We start from the raw sequence: 24467 nt of genomic DNA, 5'->3' as shown, positions 1-24467 counted from the left end.
GAAGATTTAGTTGATAGTAAAAATAGTTTTCTAATTTTCCTGCAGAAGCTTCTAGTAACGGTGTGAATGGATTATCAGTCTCTTTTGCATACATTAGCTAGAAGCTTTCATGTTTGATAAACCGGTTTAGTAAACCACAGACAGTTCTCCCCTCCTAGCTCCTCTTCCTTGGCTCCAGAACATTTTGTAGAGGGTCTGAGGTTTATTAGCTCCACACTGTGGAAGGAGAAACTGAGGCACAGAACCAACACACCAAAAGGAACAGCAGAGCAAGAAGGGAGCCTGTGAGTTGAATGCAGTGGTTTTCTGGTGTCATTCTTAAATGTGATTCAGCTAGCCCAGGTTAGTTAAGACTTGCATCACCTCGTCTGGTAGCCATTCACAGATCTCTGCAAAATTATCTGATGGCCTGTAGCCAGGCTTGTCTCAAACTGAATAGGTTTTCCTCTCAGCAATCTTCTCTGCTGCTCTGAAAAGCCAGTTCCTCCCAATCAAACCATTAAAAACCAGTATCCCAGAGTGCCTCCTTGCACATGCATATTTATTGGAGGTAGTGTTAAAAAACCAACCACCCAAACAAACAAAAATCAACGAAAAACAACCACAAAAAGCCCAGCAACCACAAAAGCCTGGCGTCCTTGTGCTCTCAGCTCAAGCCCATCACCAGGGCTGTGGTATCTGGAAGCCGTGGGCAGCCTGATAATAGCCACTGTGGGGCTGCTGTGCCCAGTGCCAGGCTGCTCCTAATCTCCCCAGTGCCAAAAGTCTCCGTGAGCCAGCCCACCCAGCACAGCCCCTGTCTCCCCAGTGCCTCTCTCCCTAATCTGCAGCTGCACATGTGCGTGGCTGTGCTGGGAGTCCCTCGGGCTGTTTGTTAACAGGCCTGGGGCTTCTCTGGGCTGAGCAGGGCCAGGCCTGCAACTCAACCTCCCCTAAACAGCCCCTCCTAGGCTGGGCTTGGGATAAGGTCAGACTTAGAGGTTCCCAGAAATGCAGATGGGGAGGAGAGGGAAAAGAGGCCCAAGCCCACATCCGCTTCACAGAGCATCTCAGCTGCCTGCTGTCATGTGCCAGAATTTTTAAGGCTCTATAAGGAAGCGTTTCAGAGGAGGCACACGATTCTAGGGAGCTATTTTCAGCAAAAGGAAAAACCCCTATTGAGTAATTGCATATTTCTTTTACTTCCCTTTTCCCCCTTTCCTTGTGAGATGTGCTCAGTGAATATATTTATTGCTGAAATTATGTTGTCAAATTTTTTGGACAGTGAATTAGCATCTTCAGCCTCTTCCTAAGCTGTGTCTATTGTGAATACATTTCGTATTTTTAATTTATATTCATTTATATTTTTATGAATGAATATAAATTAATATATTTTATATTGTATTTATTTAGTATTTGTTATTGACATTGTGTCAATATCCATTCAGAATGCAGCAGTTCAATATACAACTTAGATGTGCAATACTGCTCTTAGCTAAGATTGGTTGGAGAAAACATGTATGAAATGTGCATAAATAAAATTAGATATGCTTTTTAAGTAAATGTCCAAATCACCTTTTCATAATTTTCTTAGGGAATTGTAGAAGATATCCAAAGCTATTGTGGGAAATACTGACAATGCGACAATGGAACAGAACATTTTGTGTGTCTTGCTGGGTAAACTGAATGGCTTAGAGACTGCTTATCTTTTAGGAAATTATAAAATGATGAAATGATTGTGTTTTAAGAAAACAAAATGAATCTACCTGCATTTGAAGTCTTCCTTTTATTGCTTCCTAAGCACTATGCTCATAGCATGGCAGAGGGTGACGGATGTTTGCTCTCCACTTTTTTAAAATGCACTTCTGGTGCTGAACTCTGTGTTAGGAGCAGTTGTCTGTTCCTTCATTGGCTAGTGGGGGAAGTGGAAGTCATCAAGTGGAGGGGAAGCCTGGAATAAGCTGATTTTTCTTCTGGAACCGTATGGGAGCTCAGAAATCCCTTATCTCCAGCAACCCATAAAGTGGTCGAGTAGTTACGTTCAGTGAGTCAAGCCCTTCCACTGTCACCATTTTATGCTAAATAGTTTTAAGGTGCTTTCCTAATTATAGTTCCTTTCCCCATCCTTAAAAGGAACACTTGCAAGGCAGTGACAGTCATTTGATGTGTCATGAAACTGCTCTGGGCTTCCACAAGTCATTTTACCCTGGGTTTCTGCTGCTCAGTGATACTGGTGCTGGTTATCAGCAGCCAAACATGACTGTGCTGTGTTTTGTTCTGCCTCGCAGAATTTCCTTTAGCACAGGGAGATGTTTCACTCAGTGAATGTTACAGTTCACTTCAGAGAACTTCAGTGAAATGGGGTTTTCACCTCTAGCATTTTCCTGGCAAGTTCTGAAGCACACCTGAGATATAAGAAATTAGGAAATATTAGAAATGCTTTATTTCTTAATGTCAGGAAATGAAGGGAGAGAGAAAGAGCATCTGTGCAAGTTAGTCACAAGTTAATTCAAGTTTTGGCTAAAAATGATGGATTCTTATAACTATTTAAGGACCATGCACCACTGAGGGTACAGTATTATTTTTATGTGTTACAAATTATTTTTTGTTCCTGCTCCTGTTCCCCTCCTTCATGCAGTCAAACGTCAGGAATTATGCTTGTTAGTGAACTGGAGTTTGCCTTGCAATCCTGCTCACACGTTGTTACCATTTTTATTATGGGTGTTGTCCTCTATGACTCATATGATGCTAAAATTTAAATTATGTGGCAGAAGCACATGTGCTTAATAAATTAAAATCACTCACTTTGGGCTATAATCTCTACATATGCACATGTATTTGTATACATAGTATGTCTAATATAAAATAATGCACCACAAACAGAATATGCACATATATTCATGCACCACACTGCTGCACAGGGAACTGGGAAGGGCTGCATGTGACAATGCTGCTTCCCAAGCCAAAGCTTCCAAAGCTGCTTCCCAGTGGTGCACCTGTGCTGCTGTACCTGCAGCCAGGCAGTGAAGAGCCCTGGGCTCCTGCTGCAGAGCCCGGGGCTGGCTACTCCCCTGGCTGGCTGAGTGACAGTCCCTGGGGTATAAAAGGGCCCTGGGCCGGGCTGGGCTGGGTGTAGCTGATAAAGCAGCAGGCAGAGGGCTCGTTCTGGGGAGCTGGAGAGCCTGGGCGAGGTCGTAGCCACCGACGGGTCCGAGCCACACAAAATGCGTGAAATCGTGCACCTGCAGATTGGCCAGTGTGGGAACCAAATCGGATCCAAGGTAAGGTCTCTTTTCAACACTGATCATTAGCAGGAGATCACAGGTAGCAGGTCACACACCATCAATGGATGGGGACTTTTGGGGGGACAATTACCTTGTAACTCAGTAGTGGGAAGCATGGCGTGTTAACAGGGAATATGAGTGTTTTGTTATGAAAAGCAAAAGCTGGATTTGCTCCTTTAAGTTTAATGTTCATTTGCAATAACCAGTGATTACAGGTGCACCAGAGCATTCCTGCTGGGACTCCTGTTCCCAGGGGGAACTCACATACCCTGCAAGATACTGGGGCAAGTGACAGAGCCAGTAATTCCAGGGCTGTGAAGTTGTGTTGCTGGTACTTTAGCTCAGCCATGCAGCAGCTCTGCCACATTTAATTCTTAAATATTACAGAATCATACAATGGTTTGGGTTGGAAGGAGTTTTAAAGATCATAGGGGATCATATTAATCAACAGCATAACCTGTGTCAGAGTGTAGAATGCCACAAAGTGTCACTGCCCTCCTGTGAGAGACAGGTGCCATTTGGAGTATTTTTGTGTAGCTCAAACAATGGCATTATGTGACACAGGGAGTAGTCACTATTGCTGACTTTCTGGGCTAGGAATAAAATTACCCCTAAATTACTATGCTGTGTGATGTCCATCCTTTTTGTTTTTTTTCAATTGATAAGTAGGAAGTTGTCCAAAGATTATCTGTTTTGGGCTGGGAGGCCTTTTAAGACATGGGATAGTTGAGGGATTGTTCTGCTGTGTGCTTCCTCCCTTCTCCCATGCCTAACCTTGATTTCTTTTAATGGAACATGAAGCATGGAACATGCACCTGTTGATAGTGGTGTATTTGTACACTCAAAATGGGACCGGAGACTTTTAATATTAGAATAGCCTGGTCATTACAGTGGGTGGGTGTGTCTGCATGAACACTGCTGTGGCTGCTGCCCAGATAAGAGCCCAGCACAAGAGCACATCCATATGAGTGTCAAGATAGGACATTTAGGACCAGCAGCTGTTTGTGGAAAGGCTTGCTCACGTACAAATTTGCCTGTGCCAGCTTTGTCGTGCCATGGTCCCACTTGTGCATGACAGGACTCAAAGCAACTCTCCCTAATCCACACCCTCACAACCTTTTTGTTAAGCTCATACTGAGAAGTAACTATTATTTAAAATTTTAAACTAACATCAATTTTCTTTTAGTATAAAGAGAACAAATTGAGGGCCTCCACCTATTAGTGCACAGGTCATAGCTAAGCAGCATAAACGGTCTGCTAAACTTTTCCCTCTAATTTATTTGGGCGGGGTAGAGAAGGATCCCTGTTCTGATCTGGTAAGTAAATGGCAGAGCATCCCCTGCTTCAGGCTTCAGGCACAGTTCCCAGAGCTGGTGCTGAGCATGTGCTGAAAAAAAAATCATTCTCAGTGTGTTGTACCTTTTCCTTTTGCAGTTCTGGGAGGTGCTTGGTGAGGAACATGGGATTGACATCACTGGGAACTACCGTGGGGATTCACCACTGCAGCTGGAGCGAATTAACGTGTACTTCAATGAGGCTTATTGTAAGTGCTCAGCAGAGCCAACAGGGAGGGTAAAATAAATAATTAAAAAACACACAAAAAGCCTAAACCACTCTAGGCGGATTGGACTTTCCAGCGTGTATTGTAAGCCTGTTTCTTTGCCCACTAGAAGTGATTATTTGCATTAATTTTGTTTTCTTCCAGCCCATAAATACGTGCCCCGTTCCATCCTGGTGGACCTGGAGCCTGGGACGATGGACAGTGTCCGCTCCAGCAGAATTGGGCCCCTCTTTCGACCTGACAACTTTATCCATGGTATGTACAGCACACTGCCAGCAAACTGACTGCAGGCAGCTGTCCCAAAAGGGCCTTGGAATCCTTTAAAAATTCTCCTCTTAACTTTGTGGCCGTTCTTTCTGTAATTCTGTTCACAGGTAATTCAGGTGCTGGCAACAACTGGGCCAAGGGCCATTACACAGAAGGTGCTGAACTGATTGAAAACGTCATGGATGTGGTCAGGAACGAGTGTGAGAGCTGTGACTGCCTTCAGGGGTTCCAGCTCATCCATTCCCTTGGTGGTGGCACAGGCTCAGGCATGGGGACGCTCCTCATCAACAAGATCAGAGAGGAATATCCCGACAGGATCATGAACACCTTCAGCGTTGTGCCCTCACCCAAGGTGTCCGACACGGTGGTGGAGCCGTACAACGCCATCCTCTCCATCCACCAGCTGATAGAGAACACGGATGAAACCTTTTGCATTGACAACGAAGCTCTGTATGATATATGCTTCAGGACATTAAAGCTCACCAACCCCACCTATGGGGACCTCAACCACTTGGTGTCCCTAACCATGAGCGGCGTCACCACCTCGCTGCGTTTCCCCGGCCAGCTGAACGCGGATCTACGGAAGCTGGCGGTGAACATGGTGCCCTTTCCTCGGCTGCACTTCTTCATGCCCGGCTTTGCCCCGCTGACAGCTCGGGGCAGCCAGCAGTACCGGGCCCTGACGGTGCCAGAGCTCACCCAGCAGATGTTCGACGCCCGGAACATGATGGCAGCCTGCGACCCCCGCCGCGGGCGCTACCTCACCGTCGCCTGCATCTTCAGGGGCAGAATGTCCACCAGGGAAGTGGACGAGCAGCTGCTGTCTGTCCAGACCAAGAACAGCTCCTACTTTGTGGAGTGGATCCCTAACAACGTGAAGGTGGCCGTGTGTGACATCCCGCCGCGAGGGCTGAAGATGGCAGCCACGTTTATTGGCAATAACACGGCCATCCAGGAGCTCTTCATCAGGGTGTCCGAACAGTTCTCGGCCATGTTCAGAAGGAAAGCCTTTCTCCACTGGTACACGGGGGAAGGCATGGATGAGATGGAGTTTTCTGAAGCAGAAGGAAACACCAATGACCTCGTGTCCGAGTACCAACAGTACCAGGATGCCACTGCAGATGTGGAGGAATTTGAAGAGGTAGAAGTGGAAGCAGAAGCCAAGCCAGAAAAGGAAGCAGAGTAAAAAGTATCAAAACATTCTCCAAATGAGCCTGTTCACATTCACTAAAGACAAAGCAACAGCCATCATCTGCATATCCAAAATAACACTTTTCTTCAGAACTCTTCTGTGCATCTGGCCAAGTATATCTGATATTACAACACAGTGCTTTTGAAATTAATGGCAGCTCTGCTTTACTGTCTTAATCAACAGTTGAGATCGAATCTCTCCCAAAACCGATCCACTTGAAGACACGTTATCTCATACCAGCCTTTCCTGTAAATGGATTCACTTTTAGAACATAATCACCAGATACTGAATGTACTATACACCACTGTGCCTGTGTATATAGATCAGGATCTTAAGCAATAGCAAAATATGCTGTCAGCTCATCACATTTATTTATTCTCAGGTAAACACAGTCCCTGCTGATTGTGAACTTGTTACTGTTTTAGGAACATGTGCACATCTCTGAGGCCTCCAAAGGAAGTGACTCTTTTATCACTCCACAGACTGATGTAGATCTGCAGAAACAACAGGGGGCAAATGACTGAATATGCACATTCTTATTTTATAAGTACTCTTAATTGTTCTATCACATTGCTGGCTTATATTATTGCAGAGCTTGTATTCATTATCATGGTGTGGTTTGTTTGTATTTCTAACTACAGGTTGAGTTACATTAGCACACTAAGTTGTGACATTGTGTAAAAGTTTTGGTGTGGTATTTTTTTTTCCTAGGTACTAACTACTGTAAATTTTTTTCCTAACATTCAGTACAACAAAAATGACATAGAATGGTTTGTAGTTTGTTAATATAAATTCTATGGCAGTCACTAAACCAAAATCTTATTTTGCCTTTGGTGAAAAAAATTTCTTGCCATCACAGCTGCCTACTTAATGTATTTATAATATTCTTTTAAATAAAGATTATGTACCATTCTATGGAAGTTTTATACTTGAAACACTTGATAGACAAACCCCCATAGTTTATTCTTGAAAGAACTAACTTTGAATTAAATTAGTTGTACTCTTAGATGAAAAGGTTTGTTGTTCTCTGAAGAAAGAAATGCCTCATGTTTGAGGTCAGTCATGGTGAAAGAACCTGAAGCCAATTCTCCTGTGCAGTGGGACAATGTCATCCCTGCTGTGAGGATACACAGACCAGGAAAACGCAAAAACTTCCCCCAAAACCACACAGCCTGGAGAGCAGCTTTGCCTCCCAGCCAAGAGCAGTGTCCCCCTCCATTCCTGCTTCCCAGGGAACGTGTCCCTCTCCCTCTCCTCCCTGTGCAATGAGGATAAACAATTCACATTCCTGTGTCTCCTTGCCCACCTCTTACAGGACACCAGCTCTCCCAATTCCTGATTCACTGCTCAGTGTCTCAGACCTGGAGATCAGATCTCCAGCAGCACATCCATGGCACAATTATCCTGCTTTCAGTTTTCAAATCTATATGCTACATTCTCTGTTTACACAGCTTTTAGCCAGGACTTTTGTCAAAAGTAATAATTAAATGAAGTAGGCAGAAAAGTTTTAAACAACAATCAAACCTCTCACTCATTTATGTATCTGAAATATCAGGATGACACCCAAAAATAGATTTGGCTTAAAAATAAAAACAATTTTGCTACTGAATGTCCAGATTGTGCTAAAAGCAGCCTTTTATTTTAACAGAACTGAAAAGTAAATGTTGCTGCAGAACAGAAACTTTGTTTCAAGAGGAACTACACTTTCCACACATTCAGAAATTACATTTATTAGCATGTCAATTTACATAAACAGGCAAGTTCTACAGCTCATGTAATGACATTACACTGCAGTCTTGAGCTCGCCTACAGCTTTGCAGTTTGCTGTTATTCACCACAGATCAGCTCCTACAAGAGATTTAAAATACAAGTTATTCAATTCAAGAATGTGTACAAGGTACACTTTAAACAAAAGGTAATAATATTTAATCTCAGGTCAGGAACAGAAGCTGTTCTGTCCAGAACAGAAAATAATCAGCTGCTTGTGATGTATGGGACGGCACAAATAAAGATATAAGCAGCATCTGTCTCACAGAGAGCAGAAAACCCATAAACAGATTTGCTGACCAGGGGAAGGAGCAGTTCAGAGAGGCTGTCTGCTGGCTTAGCAAGTATGAAAGGTGAAAATCATCGAGAAGCCTGTGAGCATCACCACAGAGCCGCGGCTGTGTAATGTCTGTGTAATGTCTGTGTAAGCCCACAACGGGTCTGAGCAAACCCCAAGTGGTTCAGTGCAGGGTCTGACAGACAGTTCCTCTCGCCTCACTGATGAGATTAGGCTGCTTCCCATCCCACACGTCACCAGGCCACGAACAGCTGCGCACATCCGCCCCACACCAGCCCCAATCCCATGCCTGGAAATCGAGCCGATTATCTCCAGATGTTGGGGGTTAATGGACTCGGCAGTCACTGACTACGGCTAACGCCACTCCTGCACTACACAGCTCCAGCCACGCACCCAGCCCACCCCACCCACTTACATTTCACTCCTTTTTGGGCTTCACCGTTTTCACCGTGGCCACCGCTGCCCTCTCCGCCTCCGCTTTGTACTGCGGCTTCATGGCGGCCCGCACCGCCTGGGCGCAGATCTGCGAGTACCGAATGTAGCTGCGGCCGGGGCGACAGAGAACGGTGAGACCCGGGCCCGGCCCCAACACCGCCTCCCCCGCCCCAACCCCGCGTTCCCCCGGCGCCGCTGTGACCCCGCCCGGCGCGCCCTCACCGCGGGGCCGCCGCCGCCGCCGTACCTGAGCCCGGCCTGTCGCCAATACGCCACCATGGCTGCGGCTCCGCGGGGCAAGGTCAGCGCGCGCCGCAGGGGACGTGCCCGCCGGCCAATCAGCGGGCGGGAGCCGCTCAAGCGCGCCGCCGTTCGCGGGCGCGCCCCTCCGCCAGCGGCCAATCAGAGGGCTCCATTGCGGGGCAGGGTTCCCGCCCTTTCCGCCTGACGCGCCCCGGGCTCGCCCCGCCCCTTCCCCTCGGCCCGGGCGGCCCCGCGGCCGTGAGGGGCGGTGGGCGGGGCCATGGCGGCCCCGGCCCCTCAGGGCGGCCCCGGCCCCGGCCCCGGCTGTGAGGGAAGGTTCGTGCCCTTCCCGGGATGGGAGCGTCCCGCCTGCGGCCGGCCGGGGCCCGCCTGCCTGTCAAAACCACGGGAGTCGGTTCAGTGGTTCAGTGCTGGGAATCGGCCGGAAATACCCTAAATGTCAAATATCTAAAGAGCATAAGGTAAAGGGCAAGTTTTCTGTGAGGGTCATGGCTGGTTATAGAGCACCTGTGTTAGTTACACATTAACTCCTTCCTCAGCAATCCTGTTGTAATCGAAGAATCCGAGCAAGTTAAATGGGTGTCTTTTGCACCTAAAGCTGTTCTTTCCCCTCTGTACTATCACTTCCTGTTTTTTTTTCTAGATAAGACATTAATAATAAAACCATTTTACAAGCATGTGGAGCCAGTGATGTTTTTTAAGCAGACTGTTTAAATTTTGGAGTTGATCCGTGTGTGGCCAGGCTGTGACAGTGCTGTCCCGTGGGGCACCTGAAATTCAATCATTTCCTCTAAACAAATCCATAAAAGACAACATAGTAAACTAGAAGCTGTCGACACAAAGAAAAAAATAGTCAATTTCCCAGATATAATAAACAAAAAGCTGTTAGAAGATTCAAATCATGTTTGATATGTAAGCAATTTGGTCCTTACCTAATGTTCATTTAAATAATTAATACAAAATATTTAAGGAGATTAAATACCGGCTTTTAAACAAATCCTTGCACTTTTGTTTTGTTCTCTTTTACTTCCTTTCATCCAAAGTCAAACCATTTTTAAAGCACAGAGTAATTTTCAGCTTTATTAGAGATCTCATTTAGTCCAGCACCTTTGCAATTAACAGCCCACACAGTAATGTCAGGGGAGAGCCCCCAGAGCAAAAAGAACAATTGATCACCAGATATGTCAGTCTGTCTCCAGCATACAGCAGTCAGATCTGGACCAGCGATCTGTCATTTTTTTTAACTGTTAACCAACTCTGCTCCTATAGAATTTTGGGTTAATTTCTTAAATACACATATTGCAATTGGTCCTACTTAATTTTAAGGAAATAACTAGTGTAGACGAGGCAGAAAACAATTCTTAATTCATACATTTGTTTCCTTCTTTATTTTTGTGTGAAACATATTTTAATTTTGTGACAGATGTGGCATATTGGAGCAAAGCTTTCCAATTTGCAGAAATGAAATAAATGAAAAAATATTTGTTATGACAAACATGTTTGTGCACTTTTAACACAGAAAGGTGCCAGTGATATTGAAAGGAAATATATTTGGTTTCCAAGCCCCAGTCATAACAATGATAACAAAAATATACAAGACAGCACCAAAGATTTTGGGAAGCCCCTCTGTGCTACCTGAGCAGCATATTTGATGCAAGACAAGTAACTGCAGTACTTACATAAATTGAAAAAGAGGATGTAACATGCAAATGCTTCTTTAGTGGGAACATCTGATGATTTGAAAGGTAAAATAATTAGCAATAAGATTATTTTAAGCCTCATGGGCAGCCCAGGCCCCATGGATGGCTTGGCAGAGAAAAATCATGCCAGCGGGGTTGGATTTTTTTTTCCAGCTAGATGCCCCTCTATTCCTGCCCCACAGCTTCTCTGCTTCCTCTCCCTAACCTATTTCTCACCTGGTTTTTGCTCCACAATTTTCTTTTCCACCACATTTTCTCTCTCTGTACTTCCCTGTGAAATGCCTCTGCCTGCAATTCTGTGAAATTAACTCGGATATAAATCCATAATGGAGATACACAACCTGGATGCAATTACTTACACATTTAGCTCTCTTTACTATTTGTTGGTCTTGATAGATAAAAATTCAGCATGAACTGAAAACGCTAAACCTTTGGGAGAGGTACCAACCATGACTGGATATCACTCAGTGACAGAAACCGTGCTCTACCAAAACTCCAGAACGAACACTGATGTTTGTGCAGCTGTTCCAAGGCACCGTTACAGATTTGTATGACTTGTTTTCATGCCCAGTTTAGATGCCAGGAGATATTTTGTAAAGCCCTAAAATTTCCTCAGGTAGGAATTTTCAGGGAGAGAAGAAAGGAGAGAAGCTGAGGAGGCTGCAGAGGGAGGGGATGGGTTAGCAGGGTTAGATGCAGAGGTCGAGGGAAGCCGCTGCAGTGCGATTAGCAACGTCCAGAAACGTGAGCGTGGACAGGTCTGGGGGAGCTAAGGACGTGAGGTTAGACATGTCCAAAGAAACTGAGGGACTGAGGGAAGAAGCATCCTGAAAGGTGAGACTGGAGACATCCAGAAAAGGTGTAGAGATGAGGTTGGAAACATCCTCGGGAGTTGATGGAGATAATCCAGAGGAGCGCTGAAACACGAAATAGTTAAAATCGGTGAGGTCTAGAGATTCCGACGAGGTGGAGGAGCTGTTCTCAGAGACACCTGGTGAGGATGGAGGGATTGTACAGGAAAAGTCCAGGGAAGCTGAGGAGGTGTGACTGGAAACATCTGTGGAGGACGGAGAAGTGAGACTGGAGAGGTCTAGAGAGAGTGAAGAAGTAGGGCTGGAGAAATCTGTGGATAGAGAGGTGACACTTGAGAGGTCTAAAGAGATTGAAGAACTGTCACCAGACTGATCCACAGAGCCTGATGAAGTGAGACTTGATAGGTCCAGTGAAACTGAAGAGGAGAAACTGGAGCGCTCCCAGGAATCTGAAGAGGTGAGGCTGGAGAGCTCCAAGGAAATTGAAGAGGAGGTACTGGAGAAGTCTGAGGAGAATGAAGATGTGAGACTTGAAAGGTCCAGAGAGGATGAAGAAGTGAGACTGGAGAATTCCACAGAGGATGAAGAGCTCAGACTGGATAAATCCAATGAATCTGAAAAGGGGATTTTAAAGAGTTCCAAGGAGGCTAAAGTCTTGGCACTGGAGGGGTCCAGGGAGGCCAAAAAGTGAGACCAAGTAGGTCCAGGTAGGTTGAAGAGATGACACTGAAAAGCCAAATAAATCCCCAACATGATGGGATTAAATCAGGAGCATTTTAAACAAAAGACCTCTATCATCACACCAAAACAAAAAGACAGCATGACCCCCAAAATTTTTTTTTTAAATAATGATTCAAACTCTGTGCTCGGTCTCTTAGTAGTTTCTCTTTTGGTGCAGAAAAGCTCCAGTAATAGGAGCCCACAGAATTACTGAGAACATTGTTCTTTCCAGGGGACCAGAACAGAATCACACGTACAGTTGGAGAGAGTCTTCTCTCCTGGCATGCTTGTCCTTCAACCAAATTTATTTGTCTATGTAGCATGTGCAGGATTTGTTTTTGGAAGCTAACAATGTGCTAAACTGATTCTGTGTCCGAGAAATACACATTTCAGCAACAGCAGTTAGCTGTTATCAGATAAAAAGAGGTCTTATTTTGTTATCTTTTGATTATACCTCTGGATATAAAATCTGTATAGTAACGATTTTTTTTAAATTTGTGCTAGTTTGAATTGTTTAATAAAAATAACATAAAGAGAAGTTGTGATAGAAGCAGACGCGATTAAAAAGGGAACAGAACAGCTTAAATTTCAGTTCAAAAAGGTGCATCTAATTATAGTGTGAGTAGATCAAGAGGCTGATCCACAGCTGCCTCCTCTCGTCTCCAGACTGCACCGCAGAGCTCAGAGCTCTCAAAGCTGCAGCTGCCTCTCCAGACAGGACAGGAAGGCACAAAAAACTCTTCTCTCGTCACAACCACAATTTATGGACCAAGGAAGCGCAAGGTACAGGAGGCTGCAGGTGAACACAGCCCAGCTTTGCCCGGTTCTTACACAGCCCACGTGCAGATGAGTGTGTAATGGATTTAACACAATCACCACGGGTGCAGCTCCCACCCAGGGCACCTCTCAGCTGAGGCAGGTTCTGCTGAGCAGCCACTGCGCTCCAATGGGGTCTTACTGTGCAAACATTAAAACCGTGGGGATTTAGCACAGTGCAAAAATTGCCACGCTAAAAAAAGAGCTGCTTATGTACCATTGATGAGACCCCCAAAAGTTCTTGAATATATTTAACATTTAGAAATAATGCTTCTGTAATTTAAGAGCTGTTGCAACATGGTTGCAATTCTTTCAAGAGTACAATGTTTATAGATCAAAAGGCAAAACAAATGGCTTTTTCCAAACATGCAAAATTTATGATGAAATGACAAGTTTGCTTGCTGTCCTGTATTCTTAATAAAACATAAAAGTAATTAACCCCTTAAAAAAACCCCTTGCTATCTAAAAACAATATAATTTTGTGGCTATCTTTAATCTCAAAGTTTTACAGAGGAGAACAAATATTAAAAAAAAAAAAAAAGGAAAATTAGAATACAATAAAAAGCCAGTGTCCAACAGTCTATAAAAAAAAAAAAAAGGCAAATTACAATACAATAAAAAGCCGGTGTCCAACAGTCTATAAATTCCATCATCTCTTCACTGAGTTCTTTCTGTCTTAATTTAAAATAATAAAGTTATTGCACTTTTTCCTATGAAATAACACTGTCAAGAAACGTGGAATTATGTTCACCTTTGTCCAAAACGTAGAGGTCAGTAATAACATTTCCTACCTTGGGTAGCTGTGGATTTACCTCCTTTCTGTGCCTGGGTAAGCCATTCTGGGCTGTGCTGGTAAAGCTCTGCTGTTCTCTCTGCTGCTGACCCTAATCTGCTGCACAGCCACTCGAATGATGCCATGCTGATGACAACAGGTCATCCCCTGCTAAATCTCCTGTCTGAGCACAGCACTGCACAGAGTGCCAGCAAACACCTCACTGAAATCAGCTCTGATTTTAAAAGAGATTCAGTTCTGTGCTGTTCCCTATTACAGGACAGTATTTTGAAGGTTAGTTGATGAAGATGTTAATTTTCAACTTTTGGACACCTGGATTCAAAATAAAAATAATCTTGCAGTGTCATCCAAGTCTCAGCTGTCCATTCTACAAAATCTGGCATAAATAGCCTGAGGAAGGACCCAGGATCTGCAAAGAATTCAGGTACACTCAAGTTTAAAAAATCTTGTGCATTACTTCCTCTTTTCACGTGGTTAATAACTTGTGTTGCTTTTTAAATGTGTTTATAACAAAATAGCATCATGATGTAAGATATTTTATCCACAGCTGGTGCTCAGGGTCCTCCTAAGGTAAGCAATGAGTTCAGCTTGGTTGTAACATGTAGCCTTAGCTTAGAATAATTCAGTTCTACAGCAGCATGTAAAGCTAAGCCATGGAGTTATTTAAGAGAGAAATTAACAGATCCTGTGGCAAGTGAAAGAACAACCTCCACCTTAAGAAATGGAAGGGTTCTAAAATGACTCACTGCTTCCACACAAGCTCTTCAGTTCTTCCATAAAAGTGAACCTCAACAGGTTGCTGCCCTTCCCTTGGAGCCAATGCTCTGTCAGGGCCAGGAGACTGGAAATGCTGCAGTTATCACACAGTGGGTGCTCATGTTTACTGGATTTGACATTTATTGGAAATATGAATGAAAGTACAGACCACAGGAGACAGATCAGCAATGTTCCAGGAAATGGTGGTTACAATTTTTCTGCTTTTTTTTTTGGATCAAATCCCTGGCTGGCACTTGTGGTTCACTGCTGCGGCTGAGCAGGTGCTGACACCCTTTGGTGGGCAGGGATCCATCAGGGCCCTCAGCACTGAATTGTTCACATCTCATTCCTCCACCTCTGCCCCTCCACTTCCTCTGTCCCTTCCCCCTTATTTTAAATTCTTCCCTCCTGGTCCTTCATTTCTGTTCCTCCAGCTGTAGCTGCTTTCTCTTCCTCATCTCCTCCATTCCCTCCAGCCCCCAGAGCCTCCCTGCCCTGCCCTGCCCTCTCTCAGTGGGGTGCTGCACCCACCCACAGCAACCCACGCTGACTGCAGCACATCTCAACACAGCTCTCAGCCCGTGAAAATCCTTCCACAGGACGGATTCTCCGCAGCAAACTCTGCAATCTGCTTGCTAGTTAAAGCCAGATTTGCAGAAAAGCTGAGTTATTAAGAAGCAATAAAAACCACAGCAGCTATGAATGTGCATTTTAGGATATACATTTAAAAAAAAGCCACCCACTCCAGGGATTTCTTCACCTTCAGGCCTCTCATTTTAGATTACTCACCTCATAGTTCTAAAACACAAATAGACCAGAAAGTTTCAGGAACTAGCCAGAACTGAAACAAAATTTTATTTAAAAAGCGCCACATACAGAAAGCCATACTCTGACAGAATGAGAATGCAGGCATATAAATAAAATAGAAGAAAGAAATTTATTTCTTTCAAGAAGTTGTTGAATGCCTGTAGAAATTAAACAGTAAGGTTTTTTCAATGCAAGGCCAAAATGTGAGTTCTACTATGCAGTCTTTAGTGCAGAAAAATTTGGAAATGAAAAAACTGACTTTAGAATATCAAACAATGCTAATGGCTGAGCAAACATATAAAATGAATTTCAAGGTAAGCATTTTTATCAGAAATGATGGTACAGTTTTGCAGAAGTTTCACATACACTTTTAAAATTGAAATGTTATTTCAGTTGTAATAATCTCCTGTAAAAGTATGGCAAACCTCAATGACTTCAATTAGTAAGGTAGTCTCAAGCCATTTCTGTTTAGAAAAATATTCTGTTTAGAATAGTTAATTTTTAAAAGTCATGTATCTATATTCCTGTTTTCTTCCCCAAGCACAAACCTTATGGAAGTGTTCTTGTTTGTTAAAATAAGCTCTGTAAGCAGACACTACTTAATAGGCAATTTGATATAACAGAAATGGCATGCAAAATCAAATATGCTGGGCAGGGTGACATTACAGTTCATAAAGGCTAAGAGAGCCTTGAAATCACTTGTAAGCTTAGAATCAAAATTCCAGGAAAAACCTTGGGCACCAAAATACCACATGAGCTCCTTCTGGGCTGTGCCTTTTCCTGCTCCCCCTGAAGGGCCTGGTGGCACAGTCCCCGTGAGGGGCCCAGCACTGCTGCAGAGTGGCACAGCGTGGCACTGCCAAGGGCTGACCTTTCCCTTCCCACAGGGAATGACTGCTGACAGTACCAGGAGCCTGCAACGAGTACCAGGAAACACAGACTGCAGAACACCAAGTGAAACCCCTGAGAATACACAGGGCCTTGGACTGTGAGCAAACCAGTTCAAAGGGGGAAGGGAACTGGAACTTCAGATGCTGGTTAAAGTGAAACACAACAGCCTGTGGATGGGGCAGGTTGTTTCTGGAACTGTGATCAACTTAATGAGTATATTGTTAAATACTATTTCCTTTTATGTTCAGGTATCTCCTCAGCCACCTTCACAAAGGTTTTTTAGCCTTTAATTGGTTCTTTAAAGTGAACACCTACTACTGTAGCAGCTTGCAGGATTTTAAGGCTCTGTGCTTATCGTACCTTTATGTAATGGGCTTTTAGAAATGGAGATACTTATTGCAGGAGTTTAAGATAAAATTTGATTTTAAGGTACTACATGCCCAGCTCACTGATGTTGCATTTAGGAGCAGGATTTAGGTCTTGGTAGGTAGGTAAGAGACACTTTGATGTTTTACCTATAGTGCCTGAAAAACAATTTGAGTACCGTGTTAGTTCAACCAGTCAAGTTAAAAAGGTTATCAAAAAATATTTTATACATTCTTTTATATTTCAAGCATCAAGTAATAAGCTTTCTGTTAAACCAAGTTGTATTACACAACTGTCAAAAATCAACTAAAAGAACAATTCTGGAACAACCATTCTGCTTAATTTTGGGCTTGGTCCCAAAAGAGGTAGTCCATAAGTCACACAAAAAATAAAAGTTAGCCTAACATGCCAGTGTCCTCCACCATATGCAGCCTCAGCACTACATGAGGCTATTTCATATCTGCAAACATAAGTTAGTGTTCATGTAAATACAGGAACTACACTTGAAATTTATTTCTTCATCGGTCCAGCTGACCCAATATATTAAACAGCCTTTGAGCCTCAGCCTTGGGAAGAATTCAGTTTTTCTCCAAATTAAATTTATAACATGCCTAATACACACATCCTTTAAATAACAAAGGATACATGTATTTAGGCCTGGAGAGAGGCTGCAGGTCATTAAGCCTCGTTAGTGATACAAGTCTAATTATCATCATTTCTCTACAAATGCTGCTGCTGCCATCGAGTTCCTCATGGTTCCTCTTGCTGAAGCTGCAAACTCTTCAATTTCAGCATTCAGTCTTTTAATTACCCATTCCAATGCTTCACGGCCCTACAGTTAAAGGAAAGTTTATTAGTGCATAAGTCTTAGTAAATAAGTAAATCAGCTAAATTCTTACTGAAAATGACTAAAGACACAGCAGTTAAAGGAGGAAGGAACAAAAAAACATGCCTCTGATGCTATTTCAATAACTGGAGTACTGCTGGAACATGTTCTGCCTTTGATTTCATTAAAACAATTCCTTGTACCAGCAGTTCTCACATTATGATCCACAAAAGACTTTTTAGCCAGATTGCTTTATCATTCTCGAGGCTGAACTCAAGTATCTTTGGATTGCCAGAGGACAGACTCTCAACTAAAATACTGCTTCACTGCTCCCACATAACTATTTCAGGTCTGTATTCACACATTCTGTATGAATGTAGGTCCTTTTTTGACAGCAAAAATGAATACGTGGCATCAAGAGGGCAGCAAAAGAATGACAGTGTCCCACTGCTGAGTGAGTGGAGATGTTTTCTCCAGTGAAGATTCAGAGAGCTTTGCCAATAACAATTCATCTTATCTCCATTCACAAGAGGAAAATGAAGAATAAGCTCAGCATGCTGAGCATTCAGTCTCTACAGTAAAGGCAGCAGAACTATGTGGCTCCTTTCTAAGACTGCTGACAGTCAAAAAGTGAACCAGAGATCTTTATTCCCTTTGACATTTAGCCAGTGACCACACATTTCACACAAAGGCCATACTTACTTTTTTAGCATTGGAAGAAATTGTGTTTGCCATTAGCCCTTCTAGGTAACTGCTGAGGCTGACACCTTTTACAGATATTATTGCTTCTTGTGTCAGAATGGTTCTGAAACAGAGCAGGAAACTGAATTACTCTGAGTAGTTTAACAGAAACTCCCTCCTGCCCTACAAGTACATTCCCTCATCAGCTTTGCTCCATAACACAGAACTTCTTGCCCCCTGAACACAACTCACTGCCACATTGTGTAATTGCTTCATGCTTCTACTTATAAAATAAAGCCCAGGAGTGCCTGGCAAGTCCAAGCCTCCCTTTGTGGCTCTCAGCCATTTCCATCTTTAGCAGCAGGATGTTAAGAGTGGAAACAGCAGATTTGGAGTTACTGAACACTGGGAAAACAGTATTAAAACATCCCCTTCAACAATGGGGACTGAACATTTCTGACTGTCATGACACAAAAAACTCCAATGTTAGAATCTCTAGCATGATCTTTCAGATTTATCTCCACTTGCAGCAGTACAGACTCACGAAGCTCTAAGCTGCATTAAAAACACCAAGCAACCACCAAAACACAAACCTCCAAAATCAGAGGCTGAAGGCACATCAGTGTGGAACAAGGAGCTGAAAACTGCAGATGTACACGAGTTCAGTTAGAGACAGAACACCCTGAACTGGACTGGACTCCAGCACAGCGTGACCCAAAGTCTCCCAGGGCTCTGCAGGACCAATGTCACTGCAGCAAGTGACAGTCCATTCAATCCTGGTTTAGACAATTTACTGTAACAGAGACCATGTAACCCTCATCTTCTGATCACGGGAAACCATGGACATTTTCAAAGCAAAATGCAGTCAATCTCAGAGCAGGGAGGTACTCACTTGTGTGGTTCATGAGGGTGTGGTTTATAGACAAGCCTCTCATCGACTGACACGAGGTTTGTAAATGAAATCTGTAGAACACAGGACAGGATTACCCTTTGATACAAATAACAGAGTACTACAGAGAGCAAAATGTCACATGATTAGGGGACAGTCACAGTGTACCTACACCAAGAGGCTTTAAAACATTTTTTCTTAACACCACTCCCACCCCAAAACTCCTGCTCATCAGTATGTTCACAGCTTCAACAGTGACAAGTTCCAAAAGCCAAGCAGCTCCTTCCTGAAAACCAGAACTGATCAGCTCTAACCACGTTACTTAAACCTTTAACTTGTACTCTTCCAATGCAATTTTCAAGTTATTTTCAAGATGATTTTCCTTTTCATAAGTACAAGGTGCTGTTATACTCTGTGCTCCACTTCAGAGGCACAAACACAACTACTTACATTGCAGGATTTAAGCTCCATTGTTTTTTTCACAGGGTCAACAACAGAGTGCTCCTGCACATACGTCCTTGTCCTGCAGGTGCCAATGAGCTGGGGACAGGCAAACAGAGATGGCATCAATTCCACCAACCCACTGCAATTCTTCATGCCTTTAAATGCAGTGGTTACTGCATTGAACAGACACCAAGAGAACACAATTAGGATCTAGCTTAAAACAAAGCTATTCAGCTGAGGCAGATCTCATTTTCCAGCCTAAGATGCAGATTTGGCTGTCAGGGTCACTGTGTGCTGCTGTTAAGCTTTCCCCATACAGAAATGCTTAAACCATTAAACTTTTAAACCATTAAATGATGAAATGATACACATCTATTACAGCAGCTGGCTCAGGAGCTTCCCCTCCCTGCGGTGTCCCTTTCTGGCCTGTGACACAACACCCACCGATTTCACAATGGATGGGATTCCCCACTCTGTGCTCAGCAGCCTGTGGCTGTGCAGCTTCCCGCTGGGATCCACGTGTCTGTCCAGGACATCGACTCCCACCACGCTGGGGTTCATGGGGTTGGGGTATTTCCTCATGGCAGCTGTCATCACGGTTTCCCAGGGATGACTGCACAAACACAATCAGGACACCAAGTTGCACATCTCTGTCTGCAATAGGATTATATCCTTCCCTGGAGAAAAGACTCTATTTCGTTGGGTGAGCAGTGCCGATGAAAACACATCACACCTGATTAACTGGGTGTGCTGGCTCTGTTATAACCGGGTAAGAGTGTTTTCCCTGTAACACCATGCTAAAAGACCGCACTTCATCCAAATTTTCATAACACTGGAGTGATTTATTAAGTTTCTAGTTCCCTCTAACGAGTACTCCCTTCCGATTATTTCTCCCCAGGCGTGGGGAGCCCCTGAGCCCCGGCAGCACTCGGGGCCTCAGGGCGCTCGGGGCAGCGCAAGGACGGCGCTCGGTGCCGGCAGCGCGGGGCCCCGCGCGGGTTCGGCCCCGTGAGCCCGGCCCGGAGGGACGCGCGGGGGAAGGTCAGGGGAGGCGAGAGGCCGCGGCCCGGAGCTCCCGGGGGCCGCCCTGGCCCGGGGCAGCCCCGCAGCCCCCGGCCCGCCGGACGAGGCCCCCCCCGAGCCCGAGCCCGAGCCCGGGCCGGCCTGGCCGCTGCCCGCCCGCTGCCCCGCCCGGCACCTACTCGAACACGTGCTCCGAGGTCCAGATCTTCATGGCTGCGGGGGCCGCTCCCGGCCCGGCCGCGCTCCGCAGCCGCCGCTCGGCTCCGCGGGCCCGGCTCTGCCGCCGGCGGCGCGCGCCTGCGCGGACAGCGTCCGCCAATCGCCGCGCGGCGCCGCGCTGACGTCACGGGGCGCGTCCCGCGTGACCCGGGCCGTGCCCGGCCGGGGACATTCGGGGTGAGGTTGGGACGGCCCCAGGCGCCGCCCGTGACCCCCGGCCCGGGCTGGGCGTGAAGAGCGCGCCCGGGGGTGGCAGTGCCGGCACCGCCGGCTTCGCCGCCCATCGCGCAAACACGGGCGGGTGCGCTCTGTGAGCCGCGCTCCGGTCAGGCCGGGGCTCGCACCGCCCGGCCCGGCCCCGCCGCGCCAGGGCAAGGCGGCGAGGGGCGGCGGGGCCCGGGCTGCGTGCGGCCGATGGCGTCAGCACGGCCGCAGGTGGCCGATGACGTCACAGCGCAGGCCGTTCCCGCGTTGTGCCGGCAGGGGGCGCGCAGGCGGGTGTGACGTCACGCGAGCCCGGCGCGGCCCGGCCCGGCCCGGCGGGTTTTGTAAGAGGTTTCGTAAGGGTTTCGTAACCCGCAGCGCTGCCCGCTGCCACCGACCGCCTCCGGCCCCTCGGCATGGAGCCCGTACAGGAGCGCGCTCGGCCCCAGACGCACCGACACAGCCGCAGGCCTGCACCGAGCGCCGCCTGCTACCGCTCCCGGCGGCGCGGGCAGCGCCCTGAGCTCGGTGACAAAGAGCGCGGTGACCTCTGCGCTCACAGCCGCACAGAAATAGCCTCAGTGGAAAAGCACCGCGGGAAACTTGCCAGAATCAGATCGGGTCACACAGAGCCATGGCTGACACCGCCGGCCGTGCCAGAAACCCCAGGGCCGGGAGCGCTCTCGGCAGTAAATATCCCCTGTGCATCCCAACATAAACCAGCGGCTCTGCTACAGAGAAGCTGCTATTTAATGAAAAACACCAGGTTCGGCCAGTAGCAAATACTTAGTTGAGAGCTGTTAAGCTAATAAATTTTTGCTGGGCATACCTGTCTTGATCCTATATTCCCTGACTCCTTCACCTCGTTATTCCTGAGCGTGGCTAGCTCCCTGCTGATCTGCCAGAGCGGACAGGGTTATTGCTGGGAGATTGTGAGGCAGCTCTAAATCCATTGTAGCCTGGATACCCACCGAGGGATTTTTGCAACTGGAGAATTTCGGAAAGGATGGTAAAAATGCAAAGCATTTTGAGAGGTCTCAGTGTGACAGTTGTGGAAGGCAGTGACCCTGAAACAGGCAGGGACAGTGCAGCAGACACCCATCCCTCATCCATCTGCCTGCCTGTAGCCTCTCATCAGGTTTTTTTTTTTCTTTAAAAGAAAAGTTATCTACTGGAAACAAAGCAAAATGTCATCTCCAAGAAGGAGGCATGCCAACATATGGTGCAGATTAGAAGCTAGATTTCAGCAGTTCTTGCTCATGTAAACTTCAGGCTATTTTAACAGGAGGTTTGTTAAAGCTGGTTTCTATATCTGAGTGATATCAAGTGTGGAACTACTTATAAACCTGTCCTGTAAGAGAAATAACACAATTATAAATAATACAGCCAGAATTTAGGAAAATGAAATGCACATTTGTAACTGCAGAATAAAAAGTGGCACATCCTTAACATTAGAATTATTTACATATATTATAGTATAATAAAATCCAATAGCTTTACCCCTATGTGCTGTCAGTATCTGTCTAATAACTGGAATGAAAGAAAACATTCTTTTCAACAAACTCAGTTGAGTTTGTCCAGTCCCAGGCAGTACCAAAGTGATCACTGAGCATGATGATGGACACCTACAAGAGAATATAAAAACCTGAGATGAGATTCCTTAGTCCATATGTGCCTTTCAGGGGCTGTTTGCTCACAGCTTCTAGATGCAACTGATGCATGAAATGGGCCTTGTGATTCTGTGTTTCAGATTTTGGCAGAGCAATCCCCTTGGCATGGCTAAGAAATACTGGAAATTGCCCGATGAATTCTGTGGGAAAGTGCTCTGGGGTCCCAAACAATTTATCTGCTCAATGAGGCATGAAGATTTTGTATTGCCAGACCCCTTTTTGCCAGCAGGGAGCTGTGACTTGTCCCCTTTAAGCAGCCTTATGATAAAAACATCATAATTTTGACCAAAACGCATAAATCTCAGGAAATAACTGACAACCCCAAAGTCTCTTTATCTCCAGCATTGTATCCACATCATTCCTGGTCTCCCAGATTGTCAAACCCAATCAGGCCTGCACTATTACGTAAAAATACAGGTATTGTGTGTCCATTAGGAAAGCAAACGCCACCCTGGTTCAGAGCCCTGCCCCAGAGATCAACCAGGCCGCTCTGCAGCACGAAATGTCACTGAATTCCACCCTGGAAAGGGTTTGGTGACAATGGCAGTGACTCAGGCTGCACTTCTGAGGGAAATGAATGCAAGCCTGAAGTGCCATTGCTCATGGGTCAGCAGAGCTGAGCTGTGCAGAGGTGACACTGCAGGGGACTGACACAGGAGCGGTGAGAGGGGACAGCTCTGAGCTCACCTGCTGTGCTCCCTGCCACGGCTCTGCTGTCTGCCCTGCTTCCTTATCACAACTCTGCACTTTTCACATGGCAGCTGAGGTCTGACTGTTTTTTATACTTAAGAAAATTGTATTTTGTGGTGTATTTCCCCCCCTGTCATATTCTGAAATATGGCTGTGCTGCAGTAACACAGCACAAGTTCCTTGATCTGAAATCCAAGTTTTATTGGTGTGAAATATTGGTATTCACAGGCAAAATTAATGAAAACCATTCAAAAGTCTTGCTCTTTTCTTGAGCTGGAAAAACAAGTTCCCACTCCCTCTGTCAATCTGGCAGTTGTAATGGTAGAAAATTGTCAGTGTTTTCTTTTCCAGACATACCTCTTCAGTGACTTCCATGATACAATTCCTCATGGCTGCCCAGCTATAAACACTCTTTCATCAGCTGTCAATTCAGTATCAGCCTCCTCATGCTTGGCTGTATTTTCCTGAATGTACTTTTCAGAGAAAACTTTGTTGGATAGCAAAACTCCCTTTCAGTGCTTCCAGAATTGGCTCATTAAGTCCTGGCAAGTCATAATGCATCCCTGCATGACAAGGTCACATCAAATGGTGCTTTTAATAAACAAATACGTTCATTGACAGAAAGAAAACACAGCAATACCTCACTGCAGGGTGGTACCAGCTCCTCTAGCTTTGCCCATACTTTAATAGGAGTTTTGTTCAAGTAATTTTGATCCTTCCAGATTTCTGATCAATATCTAAAGAAGACACCAGTGGGGAAATGCCACCATTACAGAACATTCTGGAGAAGTGGTGTTAGGCACAAATGAGTTTCCATGATGAGACATTTATTAGATCAGAACAGAGCTCACACTGTAGCAGAGATTAACATGCTTTGGTGCATCTCTTTCTCTCTTTAGTGAAACATAAATGGAATAAAAATATTTCCCTTTCAGTACTGAAAACGTGTTTTTATTGAAGTAACCAGCATTCTTTACCAGTTTTACCTCCTCTGCAAGCATTAGCGGTTCAACTGCTGATGTTGAGTCCTGACAGTGCTCCCCACTGCTGCAGCAATCTGGCCTCCCACCCCAAAGCCCTTCACCTTCCTTCAGAACAGGTGTTGTCCCAAAT

General features: G+C 45.4%; 4 protein-coding genes across 6 annotated transcripts; 1 reads left to right on the top strand and 3 right to left on the bottom strand.

The window, feature by feature from the left end:
- The first annotated feature begins 634 nt into the window (after positions 1-634).
- TUBB1 (tubulin beta 1 class VI) lies at positions 635-7198 on the top strand. Its single transcript, XM_041478431.1, has 4 exons — positions 635-3260; positions 4698-4806; positions 4969-5079; positions 5199-7198. The coding sequence occupies exons 1-4, from the start codon at positions 3204-3206 to the stop codon at positions 6275-6277; spliced, it is 1356 nt and encodes a 451-aa protein (XP_041334365.1). The 5' UTR covers positions 635-3203; the 3' UTR covers positions 6278-7198.
- Positions 7199-7993: 795 nt separating this feature from the next.
- On the bottom strand, positions 7994-9188 carry ATP5F1E (ATP synthase F1 subunit epsilon). Its single transcript, XM_041478433.1, has 3 exons — positions 9031-9188; positions 8764-8890; positions 7994-8131 (listed from the first exon to the last, which is right to left on the bottom strand). The coding sequence occupies exons 1-2, from the start codon at positions 9060-9062 to the stop codon at positions 8767-8769; spliced, it is 156 nt and encodes a 51-aa protein (XP_041334367.1). The 5' UTR covers positions 9063-9188; the 3' UTR covers positions 7994-8131; positions 8764-8766.
- A 942-nt stretch (positions 9189-10130) lies between these two features.
- On the bottom strand, positions 10131-15419 carry LOC121359456 (putative protein TPRXL). The gene is made up of 3 exons (XM_041478401.1): positions 15405-15419; positions 13887-13979; positions 10131-12285 (listed from the first exon to the last, which is right to left on the bottom strand). The coding sequence occupies exons 1-3, from the start codon at positions 15417-15419 to the stop codon at positions 11437-11439; spliced, it is 957 nt and encodes a 318-aa protein (XP_041334335.1). The 3' UTR covers positions 10131-11436.
- Positions 14768-21107, bottom strand: PRELID3B (PRELI domain containing 3B). 3 transcript variants are annotated; one of them, XM_041478416.1, is made up of 6 exons: positions 20751-21089; positions 19993-20161; positions 19555-19721; positions 19108-19178; positions 18237-18339; positions 14768-17540 (listed from the first exon to the last, which is right to left on the bottom strand). In XM_041478416.1, exons 1-6 carry the CDS (start codon positions 21072-21074, stop codon positions 17421-17423), a joined length of 954 nt encoding a protein of 317 aa, XP_041334350.1. In that variant the 5' UTR covers positions 21075-21089; the 3' UTR covers positions 14768-17420. The 3 variants fall into 3 exon arrangements, 2 of the variants coding, with proteins under 2 accessions (XP_041334350.1, XP_041334351.1); XM_041478417.1 differs by having other exon boundaries at positions 19555-19644; positions 20751-20905; XR_005956048.1 differs by lacking the exon at positions 14768-17540 and adding an exon at positions 18809-19008 and having other exon boundaries at positions 18244-18339; positions 20751-21107.
- Between the last annotated feature and the right edge of the window lie 3360 nt (positions 21108-24467).

Source organism: Pyrgilauda ruficollis, unplaced genomic scaffold (genome assembly GCF_017590135.1).
Source record: "Pyrgilauda ruficollis isolate IOZ18807 unplaced genomic scaffold, ASM1759013v1 scaffold45, whole genome shotgun sequence".
In the NCBI taxonomy this organism is placed as follows: Eukaryota; Metazoa; Chordata; class Aves; order Passeriformes; family Passeridae; genus Pyrgilauda; species Pyrgilauda ruficollis.
This window is presented reverse-complemented; position numbering and strand designations above follow the sequence as displayed.

What these genes read in the sequence shown, in the direction of transcription:
- TUBB1 (XM_041478431.1), top strand. Translation starts at nt 3,204, where the DNA reads ATGCGTGAAATCGTGCACCTGCAGATTGGCCAGTGTGGGAACCAAATC. An exon ending in GTACTTCAATGAGGCTTATT is followed by an intron (nt 4,807 to 4,968) that starts GTAAGTGCTCAG and finishes GTTTTCTTCCAG; the next exon opens with CCCATAAATACGTGCCCCGT. An exon ending in ACCTGACAACTTTATCCATG is followed by an intron (nt 5,080 to 5,198) that starts GTATGTACAGCA and finishes TTCTGTTCACAG; the next exon opens with GTAATTCAGGTGCTGGCAAC.
- ATP5F1E (XM_041478433.1), bottom strand. Translation starts at nt 9,062, where the DNA reads ATGGTGGCGTATTGGCGACAGGCCGGGCTCAG. An exon ending in TGGCGACAGGCCGGGCTCAG is followed by an intron (nt 8,891 to 9,030) that starts GTACGGCGGCGG and finishes CCCCGGCCGCAG; the next exon opens with CTACATTCGGTACTCGCAGA.
- LOC121359456 (XM_041478401.1), bottom strand. An exon ending in TAAATCCACAGCTACCCAAG is followed by an intron (nt 12,286 to 13,886) that starts GTAGGAAATGTT and finishes TTGGCTTTTCAG; the next exon opens with TGTCATCTCTTCAACCTACC.
- PRELID3B (XM_041478416.1), bottom strand. Translation starts at nt 21,074, where the DNA reads ATGGGCGGCGAAGCCGGCGGTGCCGGCACTGCCACCCCCGGGCGCGCT. An exon ending in ACCTCGGAGCACGTGTTCGA is followed by an intron (nt 20,162 to 20,750) that starts GTAGGTGCCGGG and finishes GTGTTTGTGCAG; the next exon opens with TCATCCCTGGGAAACCGTGA. An exon ending in CACCCTCATGAACCACACAA is followed by an intron (nt 18,340 to 19,107) that starts GTGAGTACCTCC and finishes GCTCTGTTTCAG; the next exon opens with AACCATTCTGACACAAGAAG.